Source organism: Rhinoraja longicauda, chromosome 4, assembly GCF_053455715.1.
Source record: "Rhinoraja longicauda isolate Sanriku21f chromosome 4, sRhiLon1.1, whole genome shotgun sequence".
Taxonomy (NCBI): Eukaryota; Metazoa; Chordata; class Chondrichthyes; order Rajiformes; family Arhynchobatidae; genus Rhinoraja; species Rhinoraja longicauda.
The window spans coordinates 30,916,584-30,930,171 of record NC_135956.1 but is presented as its reverse complement, the minus strand read 5'-3'; the positions used below and the strand labels follow the sequence as shown (position 1 = coordinate 30,930,171).

At 45.9% G+C, this 13,588-nt stretch overlaps 2 protein-coding genes across 4 annotated transcripts in view; both read right to left on the bottom strand.

The window, feature by feature from the left end:
• The window catches only part of LOC144592672 (sodium/potassium-transporting ATPase subunit beta-1-interacting protein 3), a 369,074-nt gene that overhangs the window by 24,415 nt on the left and 331,071 nt on the right, over nt 1-13,588 (bottom strand). For 2 of the 3 annotated variants that reach the window (XM_078397459.1, XM_078397461.1), the window contains exon 6: nt 7,364-7,449. The exons of the other annotated variant lie outside the window; for it this stretch is intronic. In XM_078397459.1, coding sequence (XP_078253585.1) covers nt 7,364-7,449 — 86 coding nt within the window. Of the gene's footprint in view, nt 1-7,363; nt 7,450-13,588 lie in introns of those variants that run through there. 3 annotated transcript variants of the gene reach the window in all.
• LOC144592671 (YTH domain-containing family protein 3-like) overlaps nt 1-13,588 on the bottom strand; it is a 199,765-nt gene that overhangs the window by 182,188 nt on the left and 3,989 nt on the right. The window lies entirely within an intron of this gene.

The following is a 13,588-nucleotide window of genomic DNA, read 5'->3' as shown; positions in this document are numbered from 1 at the left end:
CAAATGTAGAGGCAATCTCGATCGGCCAGAACCATCGCCTCTACCTTGCTGAGCAACATACAGGTACCGTTTTCCTCGTGGACACCGGGGCGATCGTCAGCATTGTGCCTCCATCCTGCCAGGAAGCGCGATCAGGTAAGACCGGCCCCCCACTCATTGCGGTGAACAGCAGCCCTGTCCGTACCTACGGAACATAGAAACATAGAAACATAGAAAATAAGTGCAGGAGTAGGCCATTCGGCCCTTCGAGCCTGCACCGCCATTCAATATGATCATGGCTGATCATTCAGCTCAGTAGCCTGTACCTGCCTTCTCTCCATACCCCCTGATCCCTTTAGCAAAAAGGGCCACATCTAACTCCCTCTTAAATATAGCCAATGAACTGGCCTCAACTACCTTCTGTGGCAGAGAATTCTACAGACTCACCACTCTCTGTGTGAAGAAATGTTTTCTCATCTCGGTCCTAAAAGACTTCCCCCTTATCCTTAAGCTGTGACCCCTGGTTCTGGAATCCCCCAACATCGGGAACAATCTTCCCGCATCTAGCCTCTCCAACCCCTTAAGAATTTTATATGTTTCTATAAGATCCCCCCTCAGTCTTCTAAATTCCAGCGAGTACAAGCCCAGTCTATCTAGTCTTTCCTCATATGTAAGTCCCGCCATCCCAGGGATCAATCTGGTGAACCTTCTCTGTACTCCCTCTAAGGCAAGAACGTCTTTCCTCAGGTTAGGAGACCAAAACTGCACACAATACTCCAGGTGCGGTCTCACCAAGGCCCTGTACAACTGCAGCAGAACCTCCCTGCTCCTAAACTCAAATCCTCTTGCTATGAATGCCAACATACCATTCGCTTTCTTCACTGCCTGCTGCACCTGCATGCTTGCTTTCAATGACTGGTGCACCATGACACCCAGGTCACGTTGCATCTCCCCTTCTCCCAATCGGTCACCATTCAGGTAATACTCTGCTTTCCTGTTCTTGCCGCCAAAGTGGATAACCTCACATTTATCCACATTATATTGCATCTGCCATGCATTTGCCCACTCGCCTAATCTATCCAAGTCACTCTGCAGCCTCCTAGCATCCTTCTCGCAGCTAACACTGCCACCCAGCTTCGTGTCATCCGCAAACTTAGAGATGTTGCATTCAATTCCCTCGTCCAAATCATTAATATACACTGTAAATAACTGGGGTCCCAGCACTGAGCCTTGCGGTACCCCACTAGTCACTGCCTGCCATTCCGAAAAGGACCCGTTTATTCCTACTCTTTGCTTCCTGTCCGCCAACCAATTTTCTATCCACCTCAACACTGAACCCCCAATACTGTGTGCTTTAAGTTTGTACCCCAATCTCCTATGTGGGACCTTGTCGAAGGCCTTCTGAAAGTCCAGATATAACACATCGACTGGTTCTCCCTTATCCACTCTACTAGTTACATGTCCCTGTCCTTTGGTTCCAGGACCTACAACTGGACTTTCATCATCGCGGATGTAGGCCAGGCAATCCTGGGAGCGGATTTCCTTTGGGCTTTCTCACTGATCCCTGACGTCCGCGGGAAGAGCCTGCAGCCGTCGTCCAGTAGCGTTGACCCTCCCGCTCCTTCGGTTTCCGTGTCATCCAGCCCGACCATCCAGGCCGTCACCACGACCTCCGACCCGTTTGCTGCGATACTCGCTGAATTCCCGGAGCTCCTAGTCCAGCGTTTCGACACACCTGCCGCCAAGCACGGAGTCGTGCACTTCATCCCTATGGAGGGGCCGCCTGTTTTCGCCTGAGCCCGACGCCTACCCCCTGATAAGCTGGCAGTCGCTCGCGAAGAGTTCCTCACTTTGGAACGGCTGGGGATCGTACGCCCGTCAGACAGCCCGTGGGCCTCACCGTTACACATGGTCCCTAAAGCATCTGGGGGGTGGAGACCATGTGGCGATTACCGACGTCTGAACGCCATCACCACGGCTGACCGATACCCGATCCCGCATATTCCGGATTTTTCTGCCAGCCTAGAGGGTGCCACGGTATTCTCAAAACTGGACTTAGTCCGAGGGTATCACCTGATCCCAGTTCGCCCTGCAGACATCCCCAAGACCGCCACCATCACCCCGTTCGGGCTTTTTGAGTGGCTGCGGATGCCTTTCGGCCTCAAAAACGCCGCCCAGGCGTTCCAACGCCTCATGGATCATGTGGGTCGGGGTATGCCTTTTGTGTTCATCTATCTGGACGATATTCTCGTGGCAAGTCGGTCGGCTCACGAACACCGGTCCCACCTGCGCTCCATATTCCAAAGGTTGCAGGACCACGGTCTGATCCTACACCCGTCCAAATGCCAATTCGGACTATCCTCAGTCGATTTCCTGGGTCATCGGATCACACAGGCAGGTGCCGTTCCCTTGCCCGAGAAGGTGGCTGCTATCCGCTCTTTTCCCCGCCCCGACACTATCAAAGGGTTACAAGAATTTGTAGGCATGGTGAATTTTTACCACCGATTCGTCCCGGCGGCAGCTTGGATCATGCGCCCCCTTTTCCAATGCCTCGCGGGTAACCCCACCGAGCTCGTGTGGTCCCCTGCTGCCGACGCGGCTTTCGCGGCGGCCAAGCTGGCCCTCGCGAACGCCACCATGCTCGTCCACCCGCGCTCCTCTGCCCCCACCGCCCTCACCGTCGATGCCTCCGGCGTGGCGGTGGGGGGCGTCTTAGAACAGCAGGTTAACGGCCTCTGGCAACCTTTGGCGTTTTTCAGCCGCCAGCTCACTCGCCCTGAAATAGCTTACAGTGCCTTTGATCGGCAACTCCTGGCCCTCTACCTGGCCATCCGTCATTTTCGCTATTTATTAGAGGCTCGCTTTTTCGTGGCTTTCACTGACCACAAGCCACTGACGTTTGCTTTTTTGAAGGTTTCCGATCCGTGGTCGGCCCGCCAGCAGAGACACCTCACTTTCGTTTCGGAATTTACCACCGGCATTCGGCACATTGCGGGAAAACTAAACGCCGTGGCGGATGCCCTGTCCAGACTGGCGGTTTCCCCGGTTGCCGAGGTAAGTTCCGGGGTGGATTTCCAGGAGCTCGCGGAGGCTCAGCGCCTGGAAGACACCCCCTCCCTGTACCCCCACACCACCTCGGGGTTGCGGTTGGCACAGGTAGCCTGTGGTCCCACGCGTACCAAACTCTGGTGCGATGTTTCTCTGCCACGCGCCCGCCCGGTAGTGCCCACTTCCATGCGGCGCCAGGTTTTCGATACTATTCACGGCCTGGCACATCCGTCCATCCGGGCCACTTCGGCTCTGGTTGCGGCTCGATTTGTCTGGCACGGGCTGCGGAGGCAGGTGGCCGCCTGGTCCCGCTCCTGCATTCCGTGTCAAACCTCCAAGGTACACCGGCACACTCGGCCCCCCGTCCAGCAGTTCACGGTCCCCGCAGTCCGATTCCTCCAAATCCATGTGGATCTCGTCGGCCCGTTACCCCACTCCAGGGGCTACACCCACCTCCTCACGGTAGTCGAGCGGTTCACCCGGTGGCCAGAGGCGCTCCCGTTGTCCGACATCTCAGCAGCCTCCTGCGCGCGGGCTCTGGCACTAAATTGGGTTGCCCGTTTCGGCGTCCCGGACGTCATCACTACCGACCGGGGCGCCCAATTCACCTCGTCCCTGTGGGTGGCTCTGACTCAGCTGTGCGGGTCCCGATTACAGCAAACCACCGCCTATCACCCCCAGGCCAACGGGATGGTGGAGCGGTTCCACAGGCAGCTTAAAGCGTCCCTCACTGCCCGCCTGTCCGGCCCCGACTGGGCCGACCAGCTCCCATGGGTTTTCCTGGGTATCCGCACGGCTCCGAAGCACGATCTCGGAGCTTCCTCGGCAGACCTGGTCTATGGCTCGCCCCTGCGGGTACCAGGCGACGTTCTCCCTCAATGTTCTACCCCCCCTCCCTCCATGCCAGCATTCTTAGCTTCACTCCGAGTGCGGGTGGGGTCCCTGGCCCCGGTCCCTGCTTCTCGTCACGGGGATCCCCCTTCACATGTCCCGCCGGCCTTGGGCGACTGCGAGTTTGTGTTCCGACGCATCGATGCCCACCGTCCCCCGTTCCGGCCGGTTTACCAGGGTCCGTTCAGGGTAGTGAAGAAAGGCACAGTCACCTTCACGTTGGAAGTGGGCACACGACAGGAAGTTGTCTCGGTGTCCCGCCTCAAGCCTGCCTATTTGGACCCAGACCAGCCCGTCACAGCGGCTCAACCTCCTCGCCGGGGCCGACCTCCGGCCGCGGCTCCCGTACAGCAGTTTTCCCCCTCGCTGCCCCCGTTCGGGACTCCTCTTCCCCCGGTCGCCTTGCCACTGCCGCCTCCGGCTCCGTCAGTTCCCCCTCCTCCCGCGGTGCCGGCTTCCCCGTCCCCACCCCCGGTGGGGCCTCCCTCTCCTCTCCGCACCCGCTCCGGTCGGGTGGTCCGGGCACCTGCCCGGTACCGCGCCGAGGGTTCTGGGGGGGGGGGTCATGTAGGGGCACAGGGATTGGTCCAGACCATCGAACCCTCTGATTGGTAGAAGAGGTGAGGTGGTGCGCAGGTAAAGGAACCGAGCAGTCTGGTTTAGAACTCCGAGAGAGACAGTAAGATTTATGGTTGTCTGTCGTTTAGTGCGTTGGTTGTCACGGTTGTTAATCTTACAATAAACATCTACCTCAACGCACATCGCCTGCGACTCACCATAGCTGGTGTTTTAATACCTACCCTCCAGTTGTACTTTGGAGCTGAAAGAGTTTCCAAAGTATCTTTTGTAGAAAAACAAGGAAAGTGTTTAAACTCTGGTGTTAAATAGGCTAGAGAGGGGAAATTGGTTTTATGAAAAGATGGCTGACTAACCTGAGGCTACAGGATTATGATAGTTGGTAAAAAGAATTGCCTGAGGATAAACAAGTTGGCAGGTACATGGATCAGAAAGGCTTAGAGGGTTATAGTCAAATGTGGGCAAATGGGACTACCCCTCAGATAGGGCATTTCGGTTGGCATGGATGAGTTGGGTTGGTGGGCCTGTTTCTGTGCTATGTGAATCTAATAGGGCAAGGAGCATCCATAATGAGATGCACTAACCTAATTAAAGGGAGTCAAAAACTCTCAGAAAAAAAGTTTGTTTCCCCTATAACTGGCAAGTGCCCTCAATGGATTGGGCACTGTATAATTCTGCAATTAAGATTATATGCGGTTGCAATTACATTTTAGGTTCCCAATTTAAAATGCATTGATGAGACTCCAACTGCAATTGGAATTAGCTTGACTTCTGAAAAATATGTGTTGCTGAAATGGTGAGCAGAAAAGCAGTCAGAGAGTGCAGGGAGGCAATTGTAACTGAGCACTGCTTGCTGACTCCATGATAAAGTGCGTTAGAATGACTCCTCCACTATTGAATTTCAGAGTGGCTTGTCAAAATGTTCTTCACTTTCAGTTAATAATTTCTTTTAGTGCTTTGAGCCAAGTGGCTTCTGATTTACCATCAATCACACTGAGGCCTGTCTGATTTTGGTGTTGGGTCATTTACACACCGTATATTCCACTTACATTCCCTCCTCTTCCCTCTCCCTTCCGGCAGAAGATACAAAAGCTAGAAAGCATGTACGTCCAGATCCGAACCTGCTTTTTCCCCACTGCTATTGGACTGCTGAACGGACCTCTCATAGGCTAAGTGTGTCGTCCCGATCTCACAACCTACCCTATTGCGGCCTTTGAACTTTTTTTAATCTGCATTTTTTCTGTAGCTATAACAGTTACACTCCATTCTGCACTCTGGTTATTTTTCTGTTTGCACTCACTACCTGTTGTACTTGTGTGCAGCTTGATTGTATTCATGTATGGTTATGGTTTGACTGGATTCCATGCAAAACCATGTCAGGCATACTGTCGGATTGCATGGCAACTTCATTTGGGAATAGTTTAGCCCGAGATTGCAAGAAATTGCAGAGAGTTGTAGATGTAGCCCAGTCCATCACATCACTGACTGCATCTACACTTCACGCTGACTCGGAAAAGCAGACAACATAATCAAAGTTTTGTCCTGCCCCAGTCATTCCTTCTTCTCCCAGCTCCTGTCCAACAGAAAGTATAGAAGCTTGAAAGGATCCACCCACCAGACTCAGGAACAGTTTTGTCCCCTCTTATCAGTCCTTCCATGAGCTAGGTTATTGTCCAATTCACCTTTACCTCACTGAGGACATTGGATTCTGTCTATGAAAATGATGCACTGCAATGCACTAAAATGTTGAGACCTATATTTTGTATATTCCCCTTTGGTCGATCCATTGTACTTGAGTTTGACTTATTGTATTTATTGTACTTAGTATTATCGGATCTGTTTGGATAATGCAAAGCAAAGCTTTTCACTGTACCTCTGTACACATGACAATAATAAACCTAAACAAGGTACACTTGGCAGTATAAACTACTAATAATAAACCTATAATAATTATGGTGGGGCAGATCAGAGTCAGACTCAAAACTTTATGTTTTATATAGTTTTATTGGGAAGTAACATTAAAAATTCACAAATATTAATGATGTTGAAAGATTACCCTTCAATTTGAAAAATGGATTAATTTGCAAATATGAACCATTTTAAGAATTTAAGTCATACTCTTGGGTATATTTGTGTTGTTATCTAAAAGTGTTAACTTATTGATGCTATTATCTTTGGACTTTTGAGATACATGGTGGAAACAGGCCCATCGGCCCAACAAGTCCACGCTGATCAGCAATCACCTGTACACTAGCTTTATCCTACACACCAGAGACAATTTACAATTTTACCAGAGCTAATTAACCTACAAACCAATAAGTCTTTGGAGTGTGAGAGGAAACCAAAGCGCCTGAGAAAACCCATGCAGTCACAGGGAGAACGTACAAACTCCGTGTAGTCAGTCAGGATCAAACCCGGGTCCCTGGCCCTTTAAGGCAGCAGCTCTACCACTGCGGCATTGTGGTATGCACATTCTGATTGTTTCTTTAAGCTTCCATTTTTAATACATATGTGGTATATTTAAAACAGGATGTAGAGGAGGACAAAGCACCTAAATACAAAGGAAATATATTATAATGAGCTGCTGTACAACCCTGTGTGCATGGTGTTTCCTCGGTCCTGTTTATAATTCTATCAATACCATAAGAGATCCAACATCAATAAATGGACCTGCAATAGGAATTATTTTTGTGCAGTCTTTGAGTTTGCCTTTACCCAGTTTAGAGTAGCAAAATAACTCGGGCTTGCTAAAACATAACTATAAGAAATAAGTAATATAATCACATATTAGGCAATGGAGACAATTGCTTCTTGTTAATCTGGTGCCTACACCTACGGATTAGTATTATATTTAAATAGCAAACCTTACTTACAGATAAACAGGCGTTAACTGTACATGGGAGGGTTTCTGGGGATCGTGGCAGGTGAAGGAATCAAGTCCACCTATGAAATCAACTGAAACCACAACACAACCATAAATAAATACATGAATAAATAGACAATGAAATGAAAAATGAAAGGAGTAAAGCAACGGAAAACGGATAAATGATAAATACAAATAAAAATACATTTAATGAGTGAAGTCGCACTTTTGTCCCAACGGTCTTCAATTTTAATGTAATTTTAATATCATCCGTTTTGTGGTGGTAAGGAGGATTTAACTCACCTTTCCAAGATTACCGAAAACAAGACTACATGGATGCTGAAGACACGAGGAACTGCAAATGCTAGTTTACAACAAAACAAAACATGAAGCGCTGGAGTAACTCAGCAGGTCAGGCAGCATCTCGGGGGACATGGATAGGTAATGTTTTAAGTGAGGACCCTTCTTTAGACTATTGGACTGATCAGTCTGAAGAAGGTTGCCAAACCAAAATATCACCTGTCCATGTTGTCCAGAGATGCTGTTGAGTTACTCCAACGCTTTGTTTTTACTCCATGTATGATTCCATAGTTTTGTTTTTACTACCTTAAAAATTACTCCAGTTGTCTTTTTTTTTTACTGAGTGATTTAGAGACTTCTAAAGTCAATTTTGAATATTTATTCTGGCCAAGTTAATTCCATATTTATTATGAATGGGTTAATTAATAATCGACAGTTGGTGAAGCTGATTTGTCCGGATTTCATCTGGATGCCTGTGGTTACACTTGCCGACTATAGACTACTTCACTGCAGTGACCATTCTGTGAGACAGGGAGTGCCAACTAGAATTATGTGCATAATCATTTGCCTTGGCATCATGTTCGGCACAGAAACTGTGGGCCGAAGGGCCTGTTCCTGTGCTGTACTGTTCTATGTTCAATGCTCCAGGTAGAGGAAACTAAGGTTCTGACCATGAACTGCCCTGGTGGCCTTCTAATAGCTCAGAAGCCTTTTCCACAGTTTCTAAATGTCTAAATGAGCAGAGATATTAAGAAACAGCTGAATAATGTCATATTAATATAAAATTATAGACTTAATTAATTTAAAAAACATTACATTTATGCAGAATAATTATAGTCGTTAATATTAAAGTAAAAATAATACTTTTATGGGAATAAACAGTCTGTTGGGGGAAGTCAACAGTTCAAGCAGCATCTGTGGGGGCAGGGAAATAAATTGGCAATGTTTCGAGTTAAAACCCTGCATCAGGACTGACCCAAAATACTGACAATTCCTTTCCCTCCACGGATGCAGCTTGAACCACTGATTTCCTCCAGAAGATTCTTTTGCAGCTCCAGATTCCAGCATCTGCAGTCTCTTGCGTCTCCATCTTAATTAAGGTAGATGGTGACACCATTCAACTGGCTAGGGCTGCACTTGATGCAACCCAGAGGTTGCTCACAATTGACTTCCAGTATGTTATGTGCTTGCATTGTGTGCTTGCTTCTCAACGGACCCACTGGCGAGGCATCAAGCATAATCTGGCACATTTTCTCTCCCTCCACCAGCTTTTGCTTGGAACCTTTGCTTGGTATGGCGATACAGCTATGTGCTTTACTTTAGTCTATGTATATGCTGTTCAAGTTGCAGAACGTTAAAATGCAATGTCCATAAGTTCATAAGTTATAGGAGCAGAATTAGGCTATTCTGCCCATCAAGTCCATTCTGCCATTCAATCATGGTTGATCAATCTTTCCCTCTCAACCCCATTCTCTATCAATCTGCTCCTTAAAAATATCCACTGACATGGCCTCCACAGCTTTCTGTGGCAATGAATTCCACAGATTCATCCCAATCTGACTAAAGAAATTCCTCCTTATCTCCTATCTAAAGGTACCTACCCTATCCAGGAAGTATAAATTTTCTTATTCTGCAAGCTCAAATACTGAAACCGCAGCTTAAGAAGGCTCCGAACCAGAAATGTCAATTTCTTTACCCATTGATGCGGCCTGACCCGCTGAGTTCCTCCACCAGTTTGTTTTTTATGGAAAGAAAAAGCATGGAAACAGGCCCTTCCGCCCACCGAGTCCACACTGACAATCCATCACCCTAGTTCACACTAGTTCTAAGTTTTACATCCACTTTTATATCCACTCACGACACAATAGGGGCAATTTGCAGAGGGCAATTTACCACAAACCCAATTGCTTTTTTGGGGACATGGACATTTTGGGGTCATTGGGAGAATGCGCAAACTCCGCACAGACAGAGCCCAAGGTCTGGCAGCAAGGAACCCGGGTCTCTTTCAGACAACAGTTCTACCAGCTGTGTCACTATGCCGCCCTCTTGATCAAGATTCCAGTATACAGCCTCTCGAGTCTCTGCCTATAAGAATGATTGTATTTGATAAGTGATAGCACTTAATGTGGTCCGGATACAGATGCATTATATTACACAACTGAGAATGTGATCATCAATGTTTATTGGTGCCCGAGAACCTCTTGCATCCCCTCTAATGAGCTCTCAATTAAAACCCAATAGCTTACTAGGTTTGCTGCGTATAAGTGTAACTGGAGGTTGAATAAGTCAATTAGCTATATTAGTTATTTGACATGACTGTACTACTTGGGTTAATGTCACTTCCATTCATTGTCTCCCTTAAGCAGGAACGGCATAAAACAGCAGCACTCACTTAACAATATTGACACGGCCATTAGCCATCCAGAAGTTGCAGGTTAACCACCATGGGGATGGGGGGTTTTTCTGTAGTTTCCACACTTTTTCCACCACCAGCTTCCATAACTCAAGCGCGGTTCACTGCCAATGTTGAAAAGCTCAACAAAACAATTAATTATGATTAATCTTCCTGCTAGTCAGCAAATCTTGTCAGAAGAAGCTTTGGAAAAAGTTATTTCTGCGTTTCCCTTTGAGAACTGGGCCAAAGTGAAGATTGAGGAGATGAAAGAAAACTCCTTGAAAATAGATTCTGAAAATAATTATTCAAACCCAGTGGTTGGTTAATTTAATAAGAACTATATTGTGTCATGCTGCAGCAAGTGTAAATCCTAACTAGTCTATGGGTTTTTTCTACAAAGGATATGGTTTGTGATAACTCCACATGGTGCCTCCTTTTTAAGGGAAAGTGGTTTGACATTCATTAAAACTTCACATCTTTGTGAAGGTGGTGCAGCGGTAGATTGCTGCCTTACAGCGCTTACAGCGCCGGAGACCCGGGTTCGACCCTGACTACGGGTGCTGTCTGTACGGAGTTTGTACATTCTCCCCGTGACCTGCGTGGATTTTCTCCAAGATCTTCGGTTTCCTCCCACACTCCAAAGACATACAGGTTTGTAGGTTATTTGGCTTGGTATAATTGTAAATTGTCCCTTGTGTGAGTAGGATTGTGTTAATGTGCGGGGATCGCCGGTCGGTGCGGACTCGGTGGGCCTAAGGGCCTGTTTCCGCGCTGTATCTCTAAACTAAACTAAACTAAACTAAACTAAACTAGATATGTATAAAAATCATCCAATTATATTTAATTTTATATCAAGGCTTGAAATACAATGCTAAAAGAGAAAATATATCTTTAAGGAATTCTAAGCTGCAGTTGACCTTCAGCGAACATCCACACATGCTATGGTAGGACATATCAAGTCTGAGAAAACTGCAATGAAACACTAAGGTGCAGTCTCAGCACAGGATCTGATTCAGTTCCTAGAGTACGTCCATCAATCGCTCTTGCAATATTTTTAGACCAAATGCCGTTCCTTCTGGTTATGTACATTGCTGGATCATCACATTAAACCAAGACTTAAATTTAAAAAGCCACATCTTGCATTATTAATTGAACCGGCAAATTTCCCTCAATATTACACCTTGAGCAAATTTCCCGCTTTTGTCACTATATACAGAACACTTGCATTGATTGCAATATAATAAATGTTATATTTTGATGAAGAATCTGATTGCTTGTAAAGCTAACTCTGCACAATAAATTTGTCATGTCATGTTCAGGATTAGAATCAAGGGGATGTCCTTCTCCATGAATATTCCTGAAAATTCCTGCAATGAGGTAAATGCTCCAGGAAGATTTGAGACAAAACTCAACCCCTTAACTGTGCTTCCATTAACAAACATCAGGTGGTAATGTCATTGTAGAGAAGTGTAACATTATAAGGAGTTTTTACTCTGCTCTGGTGTTTCTTTAAAAAAATAGATTAAATAACTATTATTTCACAGAAGGGTCAATTCAGTGTGCATATTTTTACATTGTGTTTAAAATAAACATGAACAATGGATAAATTGGAAAGAGCAGCCAATCCATGACCACTAAAAGTAACAATGTACCTACAATGCCATCCTGGCATGAATAGCAGCTGAATATTATCTGTTAGTGTCAGAACACATTCTCGCTGTATGCATGTTTTAAAACTGCATAGCAATTGACTTTGATTTTCATCAAGATAAAAAACCTTATTGATTTTTGACTTACCTGGGCACATTAGACATAATAAAATTGCCTTGCATTAGTCATTAAAATAAATCTCAATAGGCTTGACACCACTATCAACAGTTCTAGTAGAAAAACACTTAATAGGTTCAAATGGCATTTCTCATCCATTACTGTAATGAAGGCTCAACTCCATTTATTTTAATGGACCCGTGCAATGGAAATGGTAAAAAAAGACACCATTACACTTCTGGGGTTTGGATGAGGATCCAGCCCTAATAGTTATTGGTGTTTGTGTCAGAACATAGAATATAGAAACGGCACAGCACAGCACAGCACAAGAATTGGCCTTTCGGCCCTCAATGTCTGTGCTGAACATGATGCCACCTCTAATCTAACTGCATATAATCCATATCCCTCCATTCCTGCATATCCATGGGCCTATCCAAAAGTCTCGTATCTGCCTCCACCACCACCCCAGCGGCACAATCCAGCACCCACCATTCTTTTTGTAAAAAACTTGGTTCTGCACATCTCAAAAATTTGCCCCTCTCACCTCTAATATTTGATATTTCCATCCTGGAACAAAGGTTCTGACTGTCTACCCTATTTATGCCTCTCATAATTATTTACACTTCTATCGGGTTCGCCAGGTTTTCCAGAGAAAACAATCCAAATCTGTTCAACTTCTCGCTAAAGTTAATACCCCCCAATCCACAGAACAAACGGTTAAACCTCCTCTGCACCCTTTCCAAAGCCTCCACATCCTTCCCGTAATGGGGTGACCAGAGCTGCACACAATATTCCAAATGTGGCCTAACCAAAGTCCTATAAAGATTCATCATGACATCCTGACTCTTGTACTCAATGCCCTAACTTATGAAGGCAAGCATACCATATGTCTGACCTGCTGAGTTCCTCCAGCACTCTGTGGCTTAGAGATGTGGTTTGCAAACTAACAGGACCATCACATTTTCTTGTATGCCTCTATCAAATGTAAGACAATGGGGTATGTTAATTAGCTTACATCTAAAATCTTCAGTTGAAGTTATTTTACACCATTGCAATAGAATACAACCTCCAAATAAGCTCTGAACTACATAGACCTGGGGGCATTGATTTTGTCCTTTTGCGCTATTATTGTTTGTTTGTTTTATGTGTGTGTATGTATGTATGTATATATGTAATATATATATATATATATACTGAATTTTTATTTTTTATGTTGTTTACAGAGTACTATGTTTACATATTCTGTTATGCAGCTACCAAAAGTAAGGATTTAATTGTTCTGTTTGAGTTATATGACAATAAAGACACTCTTGACTCCCTTTAGATTAAAGAAGTTTCCAGACCACATGTATTTTGCCAGATCAAACATGGTCAGAGCTATATTTGTGCAGGCTTTCAGTGATTGAGATGTTTGTGTCCTCAGAAAGCCAGTTCTCACAACACTCTACTTTGGGTGTCCGGGTTCTCTGTCCTCAGAGTGTGCTAGACGTTCCATGTGAATTACGTTGTCCCAGCAAAGGAGTTGAACATTCAGGCGTATCCTGTCAGTTGCTCTCATGGTAAATATGTAATTCAATGGAATCATTTGTCACGCTCAAAATAACGAGGCAAACTGCACTTCATCCTCCAGCACCTAGACCGCAAGGGGACCTATGCCAGAATTCTGTTTGTGAACTTTAGCTCTGCTTTTAACACCATTGTGCCAGAGCTACTACACTACAAACTCTCCCAGCTGACTGTGCCTGAACCCCTCTGTCAGTGGATCATCA